The sequence below is a fragment of the Pelobates fuscus genome, chromosome 4 (genome assembly GCF_036172605.1).
Source record: "Pelobates fuscus isolate aPelFus1 chromosome 4, aPelFus1.pri, whole genome shotgun sequence".
Taxonomy (NCBI): domain Eukaryota; kingdom Metazoa; phylum Chordata; class Amphibia; order Anura; family Pelobatidae; genus Pelobates; species Pelobates fuscus.
In genome coordinates, this window is record NC_086320.1 from 171,903,440 (window position 1) to 171,926,949 (window position 23,510).

The 23,510-nt window shown below is 41.2% G+C and overlaps 1 protein-coding gene across 1 annotated transcript in view; it reads left to right on the forward strand.

The window, feature by feature from the left end:
• SLC22A23 (solute carrier family 22 member 23) overlaps positions 1 to 23,510 on the forward strand; it is a 182,693-nt gene that overhangs the window by 44,549 nt on the left and 114,634 nt on the right. Inside the window, exon 2 of the mRNA XM_063451779.1 lies at positions 7,085 to 7,188. Within this exon, the coding sequence (XP_063307849.1) occupies positions 7,085 to 7,188 (104 nt within the window). The remainder of the gene's footprint in view (positions 1 to 7,084; positions 7,189 to 23,510) is intronic.

Consider the following 23,510-nt stretch of genomic DNA (forward strand, 5'->3'; position numbering starts at 1 on the left):
ACATTAATACAATCTGCTATACATGATTTCTATCTTGTATATAAATATATTAAAGCAGTTGTAAAATGTAACAGACAAATGTATGCCGGGCTTCCTTGGTATATTGTATTTCTCTTTTTCCCTTTAGAAGTGCCCCTTGTTCTCTAGAACTGGACTTTGGGTTATTGATTAAACCACAAATTGTGGAAAACGGGCACAGAAATGTCAAAATTTATGCTAAAATAGGCAAGCTGGAAAGAGCTCTTTGGAGAACTTCAGTTGAGCTATTTTTGAAAGGTATGATATTGTAAATTCCCAAGAGTAACTACTTAGTGTCCAGTTATTGGTGTTTCTTATAAAGTCATCAACTTGCTGTGAATTATTTTAACTATTGTTTCTTGAACCTTGTACAATAGAACATATATATATATATATATATATATATATATATATATATATATATATATATATATATATATATATATATATATATATATATATATATATATAATGTTCGAGAATGCAAAGACAAATTAGATTGTGACCTTGTATAAATCACTGTCTTCCAATCTAGCTTTGAAAGCATTTGTCAAGCAATCAAAATGTTTGTGTTGCCTTTTCCCCTTTTTTCTTTTTAAAGATGTAAAACTGTAATAAATCTATAGTTTCTGGTATCTCTTGTAGAACCTTGTTCTATCTAAACTGTTTCATATTACAGCCTATTGGTTTTATAACTGTAGAGTAGTATAGTAATAAGACTCGTAATTTAATAATAAATGAAAAATGAAATTAAATGAAAGTATTTAGAAAATTGGGCAGACTAGATGGGCCGAATGGTTCTCATCTGCCGTCACATTCTATGTTTCTATGTAACTCTCAGGGGAGACTGTATGTTACAGGAAAATCCTCTTACAAAATTTCTAACCAAGCAGCAGAGGTGGGGCAGCTTTATCAGCCCTAATCAATATCGCTGGCAATTCAATGCCATTAGGAGCTGCCTGCTGTCAGTAATTCAAAGTTACTCAAACTAACTTTCTTACTTTGTAGATCTGCATGACAATACAGTTTCTATAAGTGCGAAACACATTTCATGTACATGGTTATTTGGTAAAGTTAGCATTCAAAGTGAATTTCAAGTATAAGGCCAGAGTAGCCAAACTGAAAGCATAGTTGATTTAGGGATTTTTTTTTTTTTTCAATTTGACTATGCTGAACTTCAATTTGAAATTCACCTTAATCTCTGAGTGAATAACCCCAGTAGTCTTTATTTTTAGGGGAGCTTAGGGAGATTCCTCTCTGGAATTTACACCATTTGACTAAATCATTAATAACCTCTTATAGCTACGTTTTTATTGAACTTCTAGCAAATAACTTCACAATACAGTTCATGCAAGGCAAAGCCTGGACAAGCATTACAAATGAGAGCAATAGAAACACTGGAGGAGATTTATCAGTGTCGCTTTTATGTCACATTTTCAGCAAAATTTTGGACCATTTTTTTTTTTTTTTTTTAAATCTTTTATCCTAACTGGCATTTCTGAATACAGGCCATTTTTTTTTTTTTTTTTTGCAAAGTTGCAGCAAATTTATAACATTTTCAGACAGAAAATAGGTGGATTTTTTCCAGTCACTGTAGAATTTAGTCTTCTGAAATACAAATGATAAAACTAGCTGAAATTACTATAAAACTAATTTTAGTTAATGCGGTCAAAATATTGATGGTGCTTTACTGTCGCTTTTCTGAACACTTTCATTTCTCTGTATAATGTCTTTATACTGACTGCCAGGTGCAAAGCATGTAACCTTTAACATTGATTAGATGGGAGCCAAGATGGAGGCATGAAGTGGTGTGGATTTCAAAATATAATTTCATTTTCCACAACTCACAAATACATATTTATTAAAAACAAATATAATAATAAAAAAATATTCTGAGATGTGATCGTCCTCATTTTAGATCAACTCAAAACTAGTGCTTGTAACTCTTATGTTAGCCATATTTTAAATACATACCTGTAGAAACACAAAGCTTCAGATTGGGTCCATGGTTTAGGAATACTGCAATCACACTTGCAGTCTTCAGAGGGACTTTTGTTTTGTACATGAGGTACCGAAGTCTAATACATAATGTAATACAAATATATTGTTATATTTAAAGGGACACACCAAACCCCTAAAGCACTTCAGCTTGTATAAGTGCTTTATGTGTGAAGAGTGTATCCTTTCTGTAAAATAAGAATTAAAGTGCATATTTCAAAAGAAATTTTGAACTTTTATAAATTAACCTTGCTACACCATGCTGGTTGTCAGACAACCGGTTCTAATTCCTGGATGTTTCGCTCAGTGGAACTTAAACTCCTTAGGCAGCAATTGCTCAGAGCACCTCCCGAGCAAAGACTTCGCATTGAGCTGCATTGGGAAGTCTGTGACTGGACAGCCACAGAAAGTCTAGGCGGGGTTAGAAAAGGAGGGCTTGCAAAGGCAGCAGACAAGAAAACTGCAGCTTTTGCAAGCTGATTTTGAGATCTAACTCCATTGAAAAATGCTTAACTAAGTGCAAGAGTATATCTACTATTTATTTTTATTTTTTTATTTGGGCAGTGAAGTGCTCCTTTATAACTGATTTCTGATTAAATGTAAATTGCTTCACATTTTCCTAAGAATATTTATTTTTATTCTTCCTCCCAGCGCGTGATATACATTTATAAATAATTAAGTACGATTTCAAGCCTTGCTCATAGATCTTAATCACAATTTGCTACATGTATACTGCTTAGCCGGTTAACTTTAGTTTTGAGCCCTTCGACAAAAACACACTTGCAATGTGCGCACATTCCTCTGTTTCTGCAAGAAGCATTTGATTCCATTATATCTACCTTTTATGTATCCCATTAAGAAGGCATTTCCAGTTTCTTTCCATCAATCACAAATAAACTGAGCTCTGTCTGTTTTGTTCTCTTCCTTCTTTTCGTTGGTCAATATCAATGTAGAAAAAAAATTATTTACTAAGTGTTTTAGTGCTACTTTTTTTTCAGATTACAAATTGACAGTACATTGTTTATGGTAGTCAGAGCAGCAACTCAACTGACTCAAAGTTTCCAGTTACTCCAAAATTAACATGAATGTTTAATATGTATTACTGCGTAGTCCCATTTCTTCTTGGTTATCAAATACAATTAGACCAGGTGAATGTTCATGTAAATCGTGTAATTGGTGTGTAAATGAGCCAGGATTTTGTTTTAAATGCCTATATCAACTAGTCCATGACTTGACAAATTTTCTTTGAATCAAGGGGACAGCTAAAAAAAAAAGTTAGGTGCCAGGTGTTTTTTTTACAATTTACAAGGCTTTAACTTTTTAGCTACAAAAATACAATTCTTAAATTGACTCTCCTAGTCACCAGGACCAGTACAGCTTGCTGTAGTAGTTCTGATGGCTATAGCCCATCCCTGCAGGCTTTTTAGTGTAAACACTGAGAAATGCAGTGTTTACATTGCTGCCTAGTGACACCTCTTGTGGCAATCACTCAGACGGCCATCAAAGTGCTTCCTATCTACATTCAGCGTCTCCACGCTCTGCATGCAGGTGCTGAATGTTCCTCATAGACATGCATAACAGACACGCACATACCATCATAGTAAATAAACCCAAAGCACACAAAAAGTTATTGCATATAAAAAGATTTTATTCATATAATAAAACCATACAGACAAAGTGCAAGTATATAGTACAGGCATGCAAGCAGTATTGAACATACGTATAAACACACAAACCTTAATCCCTTAAGGATGGCGAGCTTGCTATGCCGTCCTTGGGGACCCGGCTCTAAAGTCCGGCGGGCAGCATTGTACGTCCTTGCCGTCCAGGAGACATACCTGTTCGCTGGCGATCCCCCACCAGCGATCGCGATGTGGGGTCTTGCCTGGCATCGTATCTTGTAATACCTTTTTATTGGACCAACAGAATTCCTAGTTTTGTAGTAGTACCCTTAAATATGGATTGGTAATCTCACATAAGGGAAGCAATTTTTACACAAATGAACTAATAAATTAATTGAACAAATAGTTTTTTATTCTAAGCAAATCTTTCATAAGTTAAGTCTTCCATTGTTACCTTCAGACTAATGGGCGAAGAAGCTGATTTTTGGCCATCTTGCAATTCTTCCAAATATGAATGCTCTAGTATACTAATAAATGAAAAGGGTAGAACTAAACAAAATGGTTAAATACAATCAAACCATGATCAGTGACCATGACAAGGTCAGAGAACGGAAATTAAGTTATAAATCACATTTTTGGTGATCTGGTTGATTGGATGATGATCAATTAAATTAAACCTGGGCTTTGGAAAAAGACATGAGCTTCTACTTGTGTTATTGTATAAAATCCTAAGAATATAGTAAGACTAATGAATGACATGACCCTACCAGTAAAGTATTCCTGTAGCTTTTGTTTGGCACAAAGTCATGCCAAAGACATTGAATTCAACATGACCAAATATTCTAACTGCCAATGCTAAACCATAATTAGGTTATTTGTACTCCTTTTTAAATGTCTCATTTCCAGTCGTGGGACCCAAATCGTGTTCTAAAACTTTCATGTAATGACTAAAGTGTTCTTTAAATGTCTCTGGATTCTGTAAAACTGGGTGTAAGGTATCCTGACAGCATAAGGGTTGTTAAAGCACAGTCGTCGACTTAAAGGATCACTATAGGGTCAGGAACACAAACATGTATTCCTGACCCTATAGTGTTAAAAACACCATCTAGCCCCCCTGGGCCCCTCATGCCTCCATAAATATAGCAAAATCTTATTGTATTCAAGCCAGAAGCTGTAACTCTGCATGCTGTTTGACTCAGAAAAACAAGTAGTCTGCTGACCTCATCAGTGGTAGCCTGATCCAATCACAATGCTTCCCCATAGGATTGGCTGAGACTGACAAAGAGGCAGATCGGGGCAGAGCCAGCATGATTCAAACACAGCCCTGGCCATTCAGTATCTCCTCATAGAGAATTAAATCAATGAATCTCTATGAGGAAAGTTCAGTGTCTGCATGCAGAGGGAGGAGACACAGAATTTTTGGATGCATTTTAGGCAGCCACGACCCAGGAAGGATCTCTACCAATCATCTGAGGAGTGGCCAGTGAAGTTATCACTAGGCTGTAAGGTAAACACTGCATTTTCTCTGAAAAGACCGTGTTTACAGCAAAAAGCCTGAAGGGAATGATTCTACTCACCAGAACAAATTCAATAACCTGTAGTTGTTCTGGTGACTATAGTGTCCCTTTAATTACAAAATGTATGAATTATAAAGAAATCTCTGAACCAAGCATAGAACCCTTCTACAGAGCTCCCACAAAACACAGAGCATCTAAAGAACAGCAAACATTGCAGGCAGGAGCTTGAAGATCTCCTAAAGTGTATATTCTGTACCAGTACTTTGATTAGATCTATATAGAGTGTGAGAGAGGGATAGAGATTGCTTTGCATTAAAAACAGCTGGATTAAGTTTTCAGTTTGTCTCTGTTTTTGAGTAACTGACACAGATGTAAAAATGTAAACGACAAGGCCCCCTGTGAGTGAAAGCCCATCCGTTAGGTTGCTCAAAGCATACTGCTGAACACAAGACAATAGAGGGGGGTGGGAGGTAGCTAAACCTAGCATAGCATTATGAAGTCAGCACTGCATGAGTAGGAATCAAACCTCAGGAAAGTGTAACATTTAATCAGTACATAAGCAAGTGGTTCCCCAGCACAATAACTATTCTACATCATGTAACTAACCAGTCCACTGTAAAATTATAATGGATAGTACTACTAATCTGGACCAACGGACTCCCGTGGAAAGCTGTTATACAGAACCTACTACTATATAAATTCATTATAAAAATGACATTTTAAAACAATGATTTGATTTTTTTTTTTCTCAAAGCAGTATTGTGACAAACATGATGGTGTATCCATGTTAGATAACCCTTCGGTGTGTTCCCTTTGTGAAGTAATTACTGAATCATTGTTGATGCCCGGGAATTTTGGACATTCAGCAGTGACTCACAGTTAAGCTTCGCGTGGGATCTCATGACCAGCTGCCTGAACTGCCATCTGCAACAATACTCTTCTCTGATCTAAATTGCGGTTTGCAGCTTGGTCTGGGATGCTGCTCCATGCGCCCTTTAATTTATTCCTTCATTGTTCATTCATGCAGTAGGCACTCGCTCTGTCATTATCCCAGTAGGATAGCATCAGCGCATGTGACCTAAAAAAAATGTTCAAAATGTATTTACAGCTTCACTCTGAAATCCACTTTATGATTATGGGTGTGGAGAATTTGAGTATACATAATATTTCACAAAGACTGAGCAGAATCCATGAACAATGCGGAGATGGATTTTGCTGCCTTAGCTCATTTTTATTTAGGAACCAATTGGCTATAGGGATCTCAATTGAAATGTACCTGTCGTCATGTAGATATGACACAGAGACATGCAGTTTAAAGCCAGATGACCCATTTAGTTTGCCAATTTCTTTTTTTTTAAAAGCATCCAATTTGTTATGCATTTCTGCTTCATCTAGCAATGATTTGTTCCAAGCTGCTTCACAGTCTGTCTCCACCATTTTCATTGGTAGACAATTTTTCCCATACATTCCATGCCTCCTAGGTGGGACTATGTAAGAAGCTAAAGTTTAAAAGAAAACTTCCTGGTACTTGCAGGGGCATGCCATTCAGAGGTTAATAGATTTGCATTTATTTATTTTATTTTCACAATGCATTTTGCTTTTTGACATTTTGGAAAAAACACATGATATTTCAAAACAAAGTCAATTTCAGGGTATAGTTGATAGAGGCTATTAAAATACATTTATTTAACAGGTCATCTTGTGCAGTTAGAATGAGTTTGAATAAAAGTAATGTGAAGTACATAAGTACATTTTATAGGTTGGCTAACTATATTAGCTGCACTACAACACTCACCGTTGACTGATGGATGATTGAGCATGAATGCTTGAATTAATCTGACTTTGCAGTACATGATGGATTTAACCAACGGTTTCTCAGACCAAATCTATATTACTCAACATATCCTCTTCTTTCTTTTTATCTACCAGTGGGATCTTGTATGCGAATCGTCCTGGAAAGTTCACATTGCCAAGTTTTCCCTGGTCGTCGGATTGATATTTGGATACTTGATAACCGGATGTATTGCAGATTGGTAAGATTTAAAAAGTTGTTTGCTATTAGTTCTGTAAAATATAGGTTATATATCTTTCCATCTAATATGATCTCATTTTTAATTACTGATCTCCTGCCCTAACCATCCTGACCTTGTTTGGGAATGATACCACATGCACCATTCCCATGATGCCTACTATAAGTTATAATATGAAGACCTCTTTAAATAATTGATCACTTCTTGCCATGGACTTCTATGTAATTTAGCAATCTCTTGTTTGTCCTGCAATAGTTTTCCTTTCTGCACTGGGAAGAGACCACCATGAACAGCCACAGACTCTGACACAAGTTTTCACAGTAACCTCTTCAAAATGTAATTGCATATCACAGGTTATATTGTGTTCTTTAAAGGATCACTATAGTGCCAGGAAAACATACTCGTTTTCCTGGCACTATAGTATTAATAGGTCCCCCCCTCCCGCCGGGCTGCAGTGTGAGGAAGGGGTTATTCACTTACCTTTCTCCAGCGCCGGGCTCCCTCGGCGCTGGGGAATCTCCTCCTTCTTCTGCCGTCATCGGCTGAATGCGCATGCGCGGCAAGAGCCGTGCGCGCATTCAATCAGTCCATAGAAAGCATTCTCAATGCTTTCCTATGGACGCTGGCGTCTTTTCATTGTGAAAATCACAGTGAGAAGCACGGAAGCGCCTCTAGCGACGGTCAATGAGACAGCCACTAGAGGCTGGATTACCCCTTTGTGAACATAGCAGTTTCTCTGAAACTGCTATGTTTACAGTAGGCAGGGTTATCCCTTGATGGACCTGGCACCCAGACGACTTCATTAAGCTGAAGTGGTATGGGTGCCTATAGTGGTCCTTTAACAAGGCATGCTTTTATTCTTTATCCAATCAGATAGTTAATCCTGGTCTTAATGTATAGAGAAGGTAGTAAAAGGTTGGTGAGGAGTTTGGACTTCTCTGCTGTTACTGGGCAGATAAGGGGGGGGTGTTTAATTAGGACTTTATTGCTGTTGCTAGACAATCAGCAGTAAGGGACTAGGATAAAGGAAAGCGGGTATAAAGTGCAAATTTATAAACCACCAAAAAGCTGTCTATTCTAAAACCCTGAAACATATTCTAGGGGTTTATTCACGAACATATTAAATATCAAAAAGAATAAAGAAAATCACATTCCATCACTTATACACACCAATGCTTTGGCAAATAAGCCAGAGTCAAGCCTGTTACCCTGCCCCTATATTCCTGTAGCACTTGTGGAGGAAAGTTCATGTACTCTAGGTGAACCACACCTAGTGATATGCAGTGATAATAATTCTGCTGGGCAGCATCGGGTTAGTAGTGCATCCGCAGCCAGTGTCATAGGAGTAGCAGAGGTTGATCAGATACAAGATAATATCTGGGTAACCTGTGCCTGACATCACATCCCCACTACACAGAGCAATATTAACTAGAAAATGACTGGCAGGGGCCCAGGGGTTAGACAGACCATGAATTTTCATGGTGTCATTCATTGTTCCTATGTGAAAAATACAGTTGCAAGAAAAAGTATGTGAACCCTTTGGAATGACATGGATTTCTGCACAAATTGGTAATAAAATGTGATCTGATCATCGTCTAAGTCACAACAATAGACAATCACAGTCTGCTCAAACTAATAACACACAAAGAATGAAATGTTGCCCTGTTTTTATTGAACACACCATGTAAACATTCACAGTGGAAAAAGTATGTGAACCCCTAGACTAATGACATCTCCAAGAGCTAATTGGAGTGAGATGTCAGCCAACTGGAGTCCAATCAATGAGATAAGATTGGAGGTGTTGGTTACAGCTGCCCTGCCCTATATAAAACACACACTAGTTCTGGGTTTGCTTTTCACAAGAAACATTGCCTGATGTGAATGATGCCTCGCACAAAAGCGCTCTCAGAAGACCTACGATTAAGAATTGTTGACTTGCATAAAGCTGGAAAGGGTTATAAAAGTATCTCCAAAAGCCTTGCTGTTCATCAGTCCACGGTAAGACAAATTGTCAATAAATGGAGAAAGTTAAGCACTGCTGATACTCTCCCTATGAGTGGCTGTCCTGTAAAGATGCCTGCAAGAGCACAGCGCAGACTGCTCAATGAGGTGAAGAAGAATCATAGAGTGTCAGCTAAAGACTTACAAAAGTCACTGGCAAATGCTAACATCCCTGTTAGCGAATCTACAATGCGTAAAACACTAAACAAGAATGGATTTCACGGGAGGATACCACAGAGGAAGCCACTGCAGTCCAAACAAAACATTGCTGCATGTTTACAGTTTGCACAAGAGCACCTGGATGTTCCACAGCAGTACTGGCAAAATATTTTGTGGACAGATGAAACCAAAGTTGAGTTGTTTGGAAGAAACACACAACACTATGTGTGGCGAAAAAGAGGCACAGCACACCAACATCAAAACCTCATCCCAACTGTGAAGTATGGTGGTGGGGGCATCATGGTTTGGGGCTGCTTTGCTGCGTCAGGGCCTGGACGGATTGCCATCATCGAAGGAAAAATTAATTCCCAAGTTTATCAAGACATTTTGCAGGAGAACTTAAGGCCATCTGTCTACCAGCTGAAGCTCAACAGAAGATGGGTGTTGCAACAGGACAATGACCAAAAGCATATCATTAAATCAACAACAGAATGGCTTAAACAGAAGAAAATACACCTTCTGAAGTGGCCCAGTCAGAGTCCTGATCTCAACCCGATTGAGATGCTGTGGCATGACCTCAAGAAAGCGATTCACACCAGACATCCCAAGAATATTGCTGAACTGAAACAGTTCTGTAAAGAGGAATGGTCAAGAATTACTCCTGACCGTTGTGCACGTCTGATCTGCAACTACAGCAAACGTTTGGTTGAAGTTATTGCTGCCCAAGGAGGTTCAACTAGTTATTAAATCCAAGGGTTCACATACTTTTTCCACCTGCACTGTGCATGTTTACATGGTGTGTTCAATAAAAACATGGCAACATTTCATTCTCTGTGTGTTATTAGTTTAAGCAGACTGTGATTGTCTATTGTTGTGACTTAGATGATGATCAGATCACATTTTATGACCAATGTGTGCAGAAATCCATATCATTCCAAAGGGTTCACATACTTTTTCTTGCAACTGTATAGGCCAGCCGCAAACCAGTGAGCTGCCTTGGCTCTGTGGGATCTCACTCTTCCTCTAAAAACCAGGGATGTAGCCAGTCACCACCCTTCATCTTTCTGCTCAGTATTGGCATAGATGAGCTGTGAAGAGACTGAATGTGTGTTTATTTGATTATATACATTTATTCTTGTGTGTGAGGGTGTTTGTATTTTGCCATTTGAGTTTATACATAGTGTATGAATAGAGTGAATATGGCTTGTTAGTTATGTGTGTGGTGTGATTTTATATGTGGGAGTGCTCCAAGTGGGTGGTCCTAGCAAGGCCTAAAACTTAAGTACCTCACTAATATTTTTGAAGGAAACCATAACTGTAACAAGTACATTGAGTTGTATAGCTTAGAGGAAAGACGAGACAGGGGGGGATATGATAGAAACATTTAAATACATAAAGGGAATCAACACAGTAAAGGGGGAGACTATATTTAAAAGATAAACTAGCACAAGAGGACATAGTCTTAAATTAGAGGGGCAAAGGTTTAAAAATATCAGGAAGTATTACTTTTCTGACTGGGTAGTGGATGCATGGAATAGCCTTCCCACTGAAGTGGTAGAGGTTAACACAGTAAAGGAGTTTAAACATGCGTGGGATAGGCATAAGGCTGTCCTAGCTATAAGATAAGGCCAGGGACTAATGAAAGTATTTAGAAAATTGGGCAGACTCGATGGGCCGACTGGAGTCGGTTCTGGGCTCCCTCCTCCCCTCAAATTTTCTTATTCTAGAACACTTTTCTCTCTCGTTTTTTTTTTCTTCCTTCCCTTGCTTTTCAAGGGACTGACTTTAATCAGGCACAATCCAACTGTTTGAGGACCATGGAAGCCCATGAGCAAGGGTAGCCTCGGGAGATGTTAGGGCTTCATGTGAGGCTTAAACTCCTGATTTAAATATAAAAAACCCTCGGTGGGTAGCAAGTCTCAATGGTCTAAAGAATTGGCTTGTACCATTTGATATAAGTTGCATATTGTTATCAAGTGTGAAATACAGGATGGCTTTTGCACAAGCCTAAATGTTAATGTCTACTTGCTATACCTGCTTCTATGTTTCTATGTTGTACATTGCACATCTCTGTTTTTGCAAAAAGACCTCATATTGGGGCAAAAAAAAATCTACCGTAATTTCTTCTTTCAAATTGTAAACAATAGTTCTCCATTGATCAGCTGTTAGTAATCGCGATCTATCTGGCGTCTCATTAACATCTTTTGCTTAAAGAAAATCTAATATTTTAAATGCATCTTTTGTGCTTGTCAAAGTTGTTTTTAATTTTTACAAACCAGGTTGGAGAGAGAAAAAATAATTTTTTTTAATAAAACCTCAAACATTAAAATAATGGCATAAAACAATCTCACGTTAAAAGTTCGAAATCTAGGCCCTGGAAAAAGTAGCATTGCTTTGTGATGCTTGGATTTCCTCTGTGCAAGCTCTAGTAAGCGTTTTTAGCCTTTGCATTCTGACAAAATACAGGTTAAGGAATAGCGCGCACACAAAAATAGTGTTAAACTTCACAAGGCTAGTTAAAAATTGCCTATTTCAAATGTGGTTATTCTGTTCCACCATATGGCCATTCCGTGTTAAGCCCTCGACTATGTCACAGTACCCCAGTATGCAGAGATAGGTGATTTTAAGTAGCCTTGTAAAATTTAAAACTGTGTGTTTATGTTTGCGCTGTTCCTTAATCTGTATTTTGTATAAGTGTTAATCTTAACGTCAACACCATTGCTGAAAAATGCATGTTCTATTTATGCATAATTTGGTAATCATTTGCTCGTGCCTCTTTTAGATATACCGTATTTATCGGCGTATAACACGCACTTTTTTCCCCTGAAAATAGGGGAAAAATCGTGGGTGCGTGTTATACGCCGATATCCCATAATTACTTACCTGTCCTGAAGCGTGGGCCGGCTTCACAGCGCGCACCGCGGTACAGGAACTTTAATTTCAGGTTCCGGTTTCCGGCGGGACTGAAAGGAAGTGTGCACAATAGTGTGCACACTTCCTTTCAGTCCCGCCGGAAACCGGAACCTTAAATTAAAGTTCCTGTACCGCGGAGCGCGCTGTGAAGCCGGCCCACGCTTCAGGACAGGTAAGTAATTATGGGAGGGGAGGGGGAGGAAAGTACACTATGGGAGGGGAGGGGGAGGAAAGTACACTATGGGAGGGGAGGGGGAGGAAAGTACACTATGGGAGGGGAGGGGGAGGAAAGTACACTATGGGAGGGGAGGGGGAGGAAAGTACACTATGGGAGGGGAGGGGGAGGAAAGTACACTATGGGAGGGGAGGGGGAGGAAAGTACACTATGGGAGGGGAGGGGGAGGAAAGTACACTATGGGAGGGGAGGGGGAGGAAAGTACACTATGGGAGGGGAGGGGGAGGAAAGTACACTATGGGAGGGGAGGGGGAGGAAAGTACACTATGGGAGGGGAGGGGGAGGAAAGTACACTATGGGAAGGGAGGGGGAGGAAAGTACACTATGGGAGGGGAGGGGGAGGAAAGTACACTATGGGAGGGGAGGGGGGGAAATACTATGGGAGGGGAGGGGGGGGGGAAATACTATGGGATGAGGGGGGGGAATACTATGGGAGGGGGGGAAATTTCCTGGAATTTCTTTCTAAAAATGAGGTGCGTGTTATACGCCGATAAATACGGTATATTGGATTTCAGTTATACTTCATAATATTTGGCAAATTAAGCTTTCTTTTTGAATCCCCCAATATAGGCTGTTCAGATCCCGAACTTTAATTATGTTAATACATATATATATATTTTTTTTTTTCTTACATAGGTTATTTTGTTTTAAGTGAAGCAGTTTTTATAACTCCTTGATTTTGGTTGTTACAACCACATGTAAATGTGTAGGTGCTGTCTGATTTGTTTATTATATGAATTCACTGTATATTACAAAAAAAAAATTGTGTTTTTTTTTTTTTTTTTTTTACAAATACCTTCTTTCACGTTTATTTTACTGATGTACTTATTCTTTATTTCAAGATCTAAGCTACTATTTATGTGTTGTCATGGAGATATTACTGTTGCTAGGGGAACATGTATCCAAGTTTCCCTATTTAGTATATATTGCCAATTTCTTTTTTGGTATTCCCTTTTTTATTAGCTATTTTAGGATATTAGATGGTAGATTGGAGCTTAGAAATTACATATTTGAATTGGCGAATTGCTATGGTAACCTATATGCTAAACAGAGGGCTATGTATAGGCTCTTCCAAATTTCAAGTTCAACCATAACAATGCAAACATAATTATTGACCACCTATTGTCATAGACCTCTGTTTAGGTGCAATTTCCTGTGTTTAAATACTACTAGAACAAGCAGATCCCTATGATGCTATAATCAAGAAAATACATACTATCCTGTACTTTTATTTTTGTCTCATAACATTGCTATGACATCGCACAATCAATTATATTTGATCGTTTTGGTTTTCATTTAATTTAAAGGTTTCAATTTTAATTTATTTTATGCTGATCCTTCCTGAATGCACAAGTATACTATTAAATTACTGTTTTTAGAGGTTTTTTTATATCTTTGTGCTAATTATGCCTGTATCACTCCGAAAGGACCAAGTAAAACACATCCGTGTTTTATGTACAGTTGTAATCAAAATGATTGAATCCCTATTGAAAATCGGGTAAATTGTCACAATTTACAGACTTTCAGATGTTTACATTGAACAAATTAAACAAAAGCAATTGAAAATAGCTCAACACAATGAATGCTTCAAGTGGTTTCCCCAAATTCAACTAAAATGCAACTTATAATAACTTCTCCAGTCTCAAAATAATACAACCCCTTCATAGCAGGTATCTTTAGTACTTAGTAGAGCACCATATTAGGGTTATAATCTGCTGGAAATGCGATCAGATATCAGCTTCTGGCAGCATTATTGAGGAAGCTTAGCCCATTGCTCATAAGTAATGACCTCCAGTTCGCTAATATTCTTGGGTTTGCGTGCTTCAACCGCCTTCTTCAATTCCCACCACAGATTTTCTATGGGGTTCATGTCAGGTGACTGTGATGGCCATTGTAGAATTTTCCAGGACTTTTTCTGCAACCTAGCCGTGGTGGAATTTGAAGTATGCTTGACATCATTGTCTTGTTATAAGGTCCAACGACAACCAAGCTTCAGCTTTCTCACATACTGCATGACATTTTCTCCTAGGATCTCCCAATACTTTCATGAATCCATCTTTCCTTCCACATGCTGAAGGTTTCCAGTGCCAGAGGATGCCAAGCTGTCCCAGAGCCTCATCATGCCAGCACCATGCTTAACTGTAGGTAGTGTGCTCTTTTCAGCGTATGCTTCATTTTTCTTTCTCCAGACAAACCGCTGATCTTTTGGGCCGAAAAGTTCCAGTTCTTTTTTTCATCGCTCCACAGAACAGAAACCCCAAACTTCTGTGACTTATTTATATGGTTTTGAGCATATTGGATCCGACTTTTCTAGTGCTTTTAGGTCAGTAGTGGTGTATGTCTTGGAGTTCTGGCATGGTAATCTTTTGCGTTTAGTACACACCTTACTATGCTTTCTGAAACCTTAGTGCCTGTTTCCACCAAATCTTGCTGCAGGTCTTTTGCAGTCCCTCTAGGGGTTTTCACAACTTGCCTTCTGAAAAATCTGGTTGTAGCCATGAATAACTTCCTTTTTCTGCCCCGTCCAGGTAGTGTTAACTACTGTTCCATCAACTTTGAGCTTACAAACTACTTTTCCAACGTTGCCTTTGCTATCTTTTTGTATCCTGTTTATTGTTGTGAAGGGCGATGATCTATTCTATTAACTTTGTGGACCATTCTTTTGACTTCGCCATATTTCTATGGGGGTTGAATAATATTGATTGTAACTGTATAAGAAATGCTAGTACTGCATGGTTATTATTTTATTGAATGTGAATAGCTGCATAAATGCTATTTACTCCTTTTTATATAATTTTATTTTTTGTTTTATGTCCTGTTCTTTTGTATTTTTAAGTTTGTAGGCATTGCTCCGTATGATCTTGAGAATGCCCTTTACAATGACTGAATCAAGTAGTTTCCCTGTGTGTTGCTGGCCAACCAAGGATGAATAGAACAGAGCAAGACTGCATTTATTCATCAGTACGCATGTACAGTTTTTCCCAGGTTACTAAGCAACCAGAACATTGCTGTGCTGATGGAAAATGCAGCATTTAAAGCGGCACTGTCATGCCGAACTTACCTTTCCTCAATCTCTTCCTCTTCTCCCCCTCTCTCAGGATCTGTTATTCTTTTCTTCCTGTCTTCTTTAGTTTTCTTTAAAATCATAAGACAAAGTAGGGACTCTGTCTTATGGAGGATTCCTCCGCTTGACCAGCTCTGACCAGCGGAGGAGCAAAGTGTGCTTCATTTCCGCTGGTCAGAGCAATTTTCCCATGATCCCTAGCTTTCCTCCCAGTTCCCACAATGCTTCCTGTCAGTATTGCCGAACGTCCTGTCACTTAGACAGAACGCCGGCAAAACTGCCGAATTGCATCCTAACAGAATGAGCACTGTTTCTCCATTGGTGTTAGGATGCAATTCGGTACTTTGTTCGGATCGGAATTTAATTCTGATGAATGAAACCCCGATCCTATTCATTGCTGTGGCTGCATCTTGCAGCCGCTTAGTAGATAACTCCCTAATTCCCACGGTATCAGGGAGCTATCTACTAAAAGGCTGAAAGACCTAAACTGGTCTTTCAGCCAACTTTACTAATACTAAGTAAAAATGAATAGTAAATAATATGCCCCTACTCGCTATACCTCACTGTAAAAAAAAAAAAAAAAAAAAAATATTGCCCCCACCCCTAAACGACGGGTGGGGGCTGTAAAGTAAAATAAGGGAGGGAGACCTATTGTCCCCCCCCCCCCCGGCCCCCACCCCTGAGCGGTGGGTGGGGGCCATAAAGATAATGAGGGGGGGGACCTACTGTCCTCCCCCCCCCCCGGCCCCCACCCCTGGGCGGCGGGTGGGGGCCATAATGGTAATAAGAGGGGGGGACCTACTGTCCTCCCCCCCCGGCCCCCACCCCTGGGCGGCGGGTGGGGGCCATAATAGTAGTAGGGGGGGGACCTACTGTCCTCCCCCCCGGCCCCCACCCCTGGCCGGCGGGTGGGGGCCATAATGGTAATAAAAGGGGGGGGGGACCTACTGTCCTCCCCCCCCCCGGCCCCCACCCCTGGGGGTCGGGTGGAGGCCATAACAGTAGTAGGGGGGGGGACCTACTGTCCTACCCCCCCCCGGCCCCCACCCCTGGGCGGCGGGTGGGGGCCATAATAGTAGTAGGGGGGGGGGACCTACTGTCCTCCCCCCCGGCCCCCACCCCTGGGCGGCGGGTGGGGGCCATAATAGTAATAAGGGGGGGGGACCTACTGTCCTCCAGCCCCCGGCCCCCACCCCTGGGCGGCGGGTGGGGGCCCTAATGGTAAAAGGGGGGGGGACCTACTGTCCTCCCCCCCGGCCCCCACCCCTGGGCGGCGGGTGGGGGCCATCATAGTAATAAGGGGGGGCTACTGCCCCCCCCCCGCCCCCACCCCTGGGCGGCGGGTGGGGGCACTAAGTAAATTCCCCCCCCCCCCATCAAGGTGACTAGGGGTGCCCAAGCCCCTAGTCACCCACCCCCCACCCAAATAAAAAATGCCCCTACCTACCCCCCTCACCCTAAAAAATAGTGAGGGGGGAATAAAATTGCTAACCTGTAAAGTAAAATTAAACTTACCATTCAACGTCTTCTTTTTTCTAAAATCTTCATTTTTCAGCCCCAAAAAAGGCCAAATAAAAAACCATCAAAAGCCGTCGAACTAAAAATAAAATAAAAAACCCGAGCGCAAAAAAAAAAAAGCCCGACGAAAAAGAAAAAACCCGAGCGCACATAAAAATAATCCATCTTCACCCATGGAGGGCTCCGCGCAGACTGAGCTCCGCAGGGCGGGGCAAGGCTTATAAAGCCTTGCCCCGCCCTGCAATTAGCCTAAGAACACTCTGATTGGTGGGTTTAAGCCAATCAGAGTGCTCTTTGTAATTTTACAAGCGTGGGAAAGTTCTTTGGAATTTTCCCACGCTTGTAAAATGACACAGAGCACTGTGATTGGATGGCTTGAAATCCATCCAATCACAGTGCTCTTTGTAATTTTACAAGCGTGGGAAAGTTCTTTGGAATTTTCCCATGCTTGTAAAATGACACAGAGCACTGTGATTGGATGGATTTCAAGCCATCCAATCACAGTGCTCTGTGTCATTTTACAAGCGTGGGAAAGTTCTTTGGAATTTTCCCACGCTTGTAAAATGACACAGAGCACTGTGATTGGATGGCTTGAAATCCATCCAATCACAGTGCTCTGTGTCATTTTACAAGCGTGGGAAAGTTCTTTGGAATTTTCCCACGCTTGTAAAATGACACAGAGCACTGTGATTGGATGGCTTGAAATCCATCCAATCACAGTGCTCTGTGTCATTTTACAAGCGTGGGAAAGTTCTTTGGATTTTTCCCACGCTTGTAAAATGACACAGAGCACTGTGATTGGATGGCTTGAAATCCATCCAATCACAGTGCTCTGTGTCATTTTACAAGCGTGGGAAAATTCCAAAGAACTTTCCCACGCTTGTAAAATGACACAGAGCACTGTGATTGGATGGATTTCAAGCCATCCAATCACAGTGCTCTGTGTCATTTTACAAGCGTGGGAAAATTCCAAAGAACTTTCCCACGCTTGTAAAATTACAAAGAGCACTCTGATTGGCTTAAACCCACCAATCAGAGTGTTCTTAGGCTAATTGCAGGGCGGGGCAAGGCTTTATAAGCCTTGCCCCGCCCTGCGGAGCTCAGTCTGCGCGGAGCCCTCCATGGGTGAAGATGGATTATTTTTATGTGCGCTCGGGTTTTTTCTTTTTCGTCGGGTTTTTTGTTTTTTTTGCGCTCGGGTTTTTTATTTTATTTTTAGTTCGACGGCTTTTGATGGTTTTTTATTTGCCCTTTTTTGGGGCTGAAAAATGAAGATTTTAGAAAAAAGAAGACGTCGAATGGTAAGTTTAATTTTACTTTACAGGTTAGCAATTTTATTCCCCCCTCACTATTTTTTAGGGTGAGGGGGGTAGGTAGGGGCATTTTTTATTTGGGTGGGGGGTGGGTGACTAGGGGCTTGGCACCCCTAGTCACCTTGATGGGGGGGGGGGGAATTTACTTAGTGCCCCCACCCGCCGCCCAGGGGTGGGGGCGGGGGGAGGACAGTAGGTCCCCCCCCATTATCGTTATGGCCCCCACCCGCCGCCCAGGGGTGGGGGCCGGGGGGGAGGACAGTAGGTCCCCCCCCCCTTTTACCATTAGGGCCCCCCCGCCGCCCAGGGGTGGGGGCCGGGGGGGAGGACAGTAGGTCCCCCCCCCTTTTACCATTAGGGCCCCCACCCGCCGCCCAGGGGTGGGGGCCGGGGGCTGGAGGACAGTAGGTCCCCCCCCCCTTTTACCATTAGGGCCCCCACCCGCCGCCCAGGGGTGGGGGCCGGGGGCTGGAGGACAGTAGGTCCCCCCCCCCCATATTACTATTATGGCCCCCACCCGCCGCCCAGGGGTGGGGGCCGGGGGGGGGGAGGACAGTAGGTCCCCCCCCCCTTATTACTATTATGGCCCCCACCCGCCGCCCAGGGGTGGGGGCCGGGGGGGGGGAGGACAGTAGGTCCCCCCCCCTTATTACTATTATGGCCCCCACCCGCCGCCCAGGGGTGGGGGCCTGAGGGGCGGACAGTAGGTCCCCCCTCATTCCCATTATGGCCCCCACCCGCCGTCCAGGGGTGGGGGCCGGCGGGGGAGGACAGTAGGTCCCCCGTCCCCCCCTTATTACCCTTATTACCCTTTTTTTTTTTTTTTTTTTTTTTTACAGTGAGCAGCCACAGGCTGCTCACTGTTTAGTGGACATGCCCCTACTCGCGGTATAGCGAGTAGGGGCATTGGGGAGATTTTAATCTCCCTTGTGCTATTATGGGGGTCATATTGACCCCCATAGAGTGAGGAGGGGACCTGGGGGGCTTATGAAGTGGTGGGGAGCACTGCTCCCCACCGCTTCTGTCTTTACATATTGCAAGGAGGGAGCTGCACGCCGGTAGCTCCCTCCTTGTAATAAACCGAACAAACACACGAACACTGATACACAGTGTTAGTTTGTTCGTCTGATTTTTTCTATTCATTCATTCGTCTGTCTGATGAATGAATGAATAGGTGAAATTCCCGTTCGCATGTCCAGATGTTTCACTGGGCATGTGCGGGAATCTCAGGGCTATCTAGTGTGGGTAGATGACGTGTCCCACAGGGACTTCACCTACCTACACAAAGATGGCGGCGCCCTGAATATAGATCGGGGCAGAAAATAAAGAATAAAAAATAGGTAATGTGGGGGGCATAGGGGCATTTGGGGGTGACTAGGGGGTCGATTGGATGTAGTTGAGGCGGGAGGGGGGTTAAAAAAAAAACGGAATTCGGCATGACAGTGCCGCTTTAACAAGAACTCAAGTTATTGTTGAAGTTAGAGATGCAAATGCTTTTCATTTGCATTCAGTAGAGTTTTAATGATATGCCAGAAGTGTCTTCAGAACAGAATTATAGTACATTCTTGACCATTTGATTTAAAAGAAAGTGATAACTTTAAATAGAAAACACAGATCTGTGCTCCTAATCAGCCATTGAGAAAAATTCACAAGAATGTGTATGTTGAGAAAGATCAGTGGGCTAATGCACCAGTGTCATTTAGACTGCATGAGTTCTGTTCTCAAGTGTTTCAAAAATTAAACAAGCTACATGTTTTAACCAACATAGGAACAATTTAAACAGCCGCAGTTCAAATAAGAACTCGTCTTTGGATCAGCTCAATGGATTCCAATTGAAGACTGGATCTATTGCAAAGTGAAAAGGCTTTGCATTCAAATGAAATTAAATATTGCCACAAGTAACGGTGTCTAGAATCAAATGTGTACTGGTTATAAAAATGCAGTTTGAGATGATGGAATAGTCCATTTTTAAAACGAGAAAGGTAGGGTAGAATCGGCCTTATTTTTTTTTCTCTAGGCATACGAAGGAAAGTGTAGTACATATATAAGAAGTAGGTAGAAGCATTTGGAAACTGCTTATGAGGTAAGAATTTGGTGTGGGAGGGGATGTCCCTTGGACAGGTCCTCAAATCATGTTGAGTCTGGATGCTTGAAATCTGGGTTCTTTATTTGATGATTGGTGAACCTCTGGTGTCATCACTGTGGATCTCCTCACACCATTACCTATACAAAGAGAATAGTGCTGGAGTCTCCCTGAGCTAAATCCTAGTGGCCTAGCCTATCATTGTTGTCAAAGTAAATTTGGCCAGGTTTGTAAAGATCATGTAACATTATGCTTTGGGTGTCTGGAGAGCCCCAATTCTTGTCAAATCACTCAAATGGAGACTAATTTTGCGCCAACATTTCTAAAACCCGTAGGGATTATGTGTACCATGTTCAGCCTCATCTTGTGGCATTTGTGCGCAGCGGGCATGCGTCTGTATATGTGACCTCTGCAACATGCTGATGGACGCCGTCCGCTGCGGATCCACACCAAATTACAGCCCCATGTCCACCCACGTTGATAACGACATCGCGAGACGCGCGCTCGTTCAGGGGTCAAAGGCTGATTTTCTGCCAATTAGAGCTGAAATAGGCTTATTTAAACTCCTTATGCCTTTTCATCATTGCCCTGTTGTGGTTTCTTTAGTGGTTGTCCAAGAGTGTGTTTCTGAGCATTTACTTCTGGGTATTGACTTCCCTGTATTCTGGTATTCCCTAATCGTTGTGTCTCTTTCTGTATCCCCGACCTCTGCTAGCATTCTGACTATTCTTTGGTACGTTTAGTCAGGCCATTCTAAGGCCCGGTAAGACGTTACCTATTAGTCGTTGCTGCGATACAATTCGACTTGCTGGATCAAATGGTAATACTGACATTATGGTGCTTAATGTGAACCTTTAAGTAGGATACACGTTTAAAATATTTTAATAATCAATTAAATTATGGATGGATGCATGGGCTATGACTACTAATTGGAATAAAAAGAACCATGATTGGCATCTTCCAGAAATTGTAATTGTACCAGTCCTGCACAGACGTTTTTGTGACAAGCTAAACTTTTAAGTTCTAGTTGTTAACACCTGTGTTGTGTGATTTTAGTATATCTTGTTTTGTGCTGATTTTATTTATTTATTTATTTATATATTTGAGCTCTACACCTACATAAAATCAAACTGGCTTTTGTCTGTCTAGGTCCTGTAATCTAAAGTATTGGTCTACCCAGGTGGTTTTTAACATTCTATGATAGAAGAAAATCCCCCCTCCAATTTTTTTAAGTTTCTTTAAAATACTATACACGCTTTCTTAATACATCATAAAATTCTTTGATGTGTTAAGAGAGCAGTTTCTGTGACTGATGCACTTGAGACATGAATTTACATGCTTTGTGGTCTGATCACTATAGTGTCAGGAACACAAACATGTATTCCTGACCCTATTGTGTTAAAACCAGCATCTATCCCCCCTGGGCCCCTCATGCCTCCATAAATATAGCAAAATCTTACTGTATTCAAGCCAGAAGCTGTAGATCTGCATGCTGTTTGTCAAAAAAAAAAAAAAAAAAAGCAGTCTGCTGACATCATCAGAAGTGGTAGTCTGATCCAATCACAATGCTTCCGCACAGGATTGGCTGAGACTGACAAGGAGGCAGATCAGGGGCAGAGCCAGCATGATTCAAACACAGCCCTGGCCAATCATATCTCCTCATAGAGATGAATTGAATCAATGAATCTCTATGAGGAAAGTTCAGTGTCTGCATGCAGAGAGGGAGGAGATACTGAATTTTTGGATGCATTTTAGGCAGCCATGGCCCAGGAAGGATCTCTAACAGCCATCTGAGGAGTAGCCAGTGAAGTTATCCCTAGGCTGTAATGTAAACACTGCATTTTCTCTGAAAAGACAGTGTTTACAGCAAAAAGCCTGAAAGTAATTATTCTACTCACCAGAACAAATTCAATAAGCTGAAGTTGTTCTGGTGACTATAGTGTCCCTCTAAGCTGTTTTTTCATGTTTAACAGCTAACAAAGTTACTCATGGTATTGCTTTCCATGACTTGATTTATTTGTCAACATACTAGTCATGCTGTTTATATATCTGATTTTTATTTAGTTATGTTTATTTCAATTGTATTTTTAAGCAAGAGAAGATTTAATTTAGACAGTTAATCTGTATTTCCTGCCTGCTGGGCTGTGCTATCGGTAGTAATGGATAAACTGAATAGCTACAAAAAAAATGGAAAGACTGACACCTTTCATGTTCCATAAGTATTTTCCCAAAGTAGGAACAGTTATTTCTTTAAACAAAAAAGTAATTTCACGCATCCACAACAGCCAATTGAGCCTATCCTTACCTGTCAGTCTCCTTTATCTCTTCCAGGACTTGAATGTACTCAACCGAAACAAACTGAGAGATCCTTTATGCTATGGAGAATGAGCTTGTATATCTGTGCATACTATTTGAATTTTGCCAAATTCTTTCTCCTAAAGTTCTTTGTTTCGAATGCATGTTTTATAGGCAGCATCTCATTTAAAGTAAGCTTGTTTAGGTGAGTGTTTCACAGACATGTTTGTAAATTTAAAGTTTTCAACAAACTAGTGTGTTTGGCTCCTTACTCCCTAAATAATATTAGACATTTTAGGAAAATCCATGTTACATATCGCTCAACGTTGGAAGGAATAAAATTAAGACTGGGGTACCAGTGACCGGGGACAGGGCCGCCTGAAGAAGGCAAGAGCAAGGCTGGAATGCAAGCATGCCAGGCTGTCAGACAGCCTCCCTAGGGACAGTGTGTAGAAAGCTGGTGAAGCAGTGCTAATGCTCTGACACCATTCAGTACAGCATATTCTATCTAATGATGCACTTACTTTGTGCTTACTAGGGACAGTTGCCACAGCGACACAACACTCCAAAATCCGGATGGTCCTGCTGGTCCCGCAAATGATGGGAGGTATACAGGCATGTTTGCTGCAAAAAAGAAAAAAGAAAAGACCTATACTATTATTAAAGTAATCTCTTTATGTTAAATCACCAAACTTTGGTTACTTTGGCGTGTGATCATATGATATGACTTAATCACAATTTAAT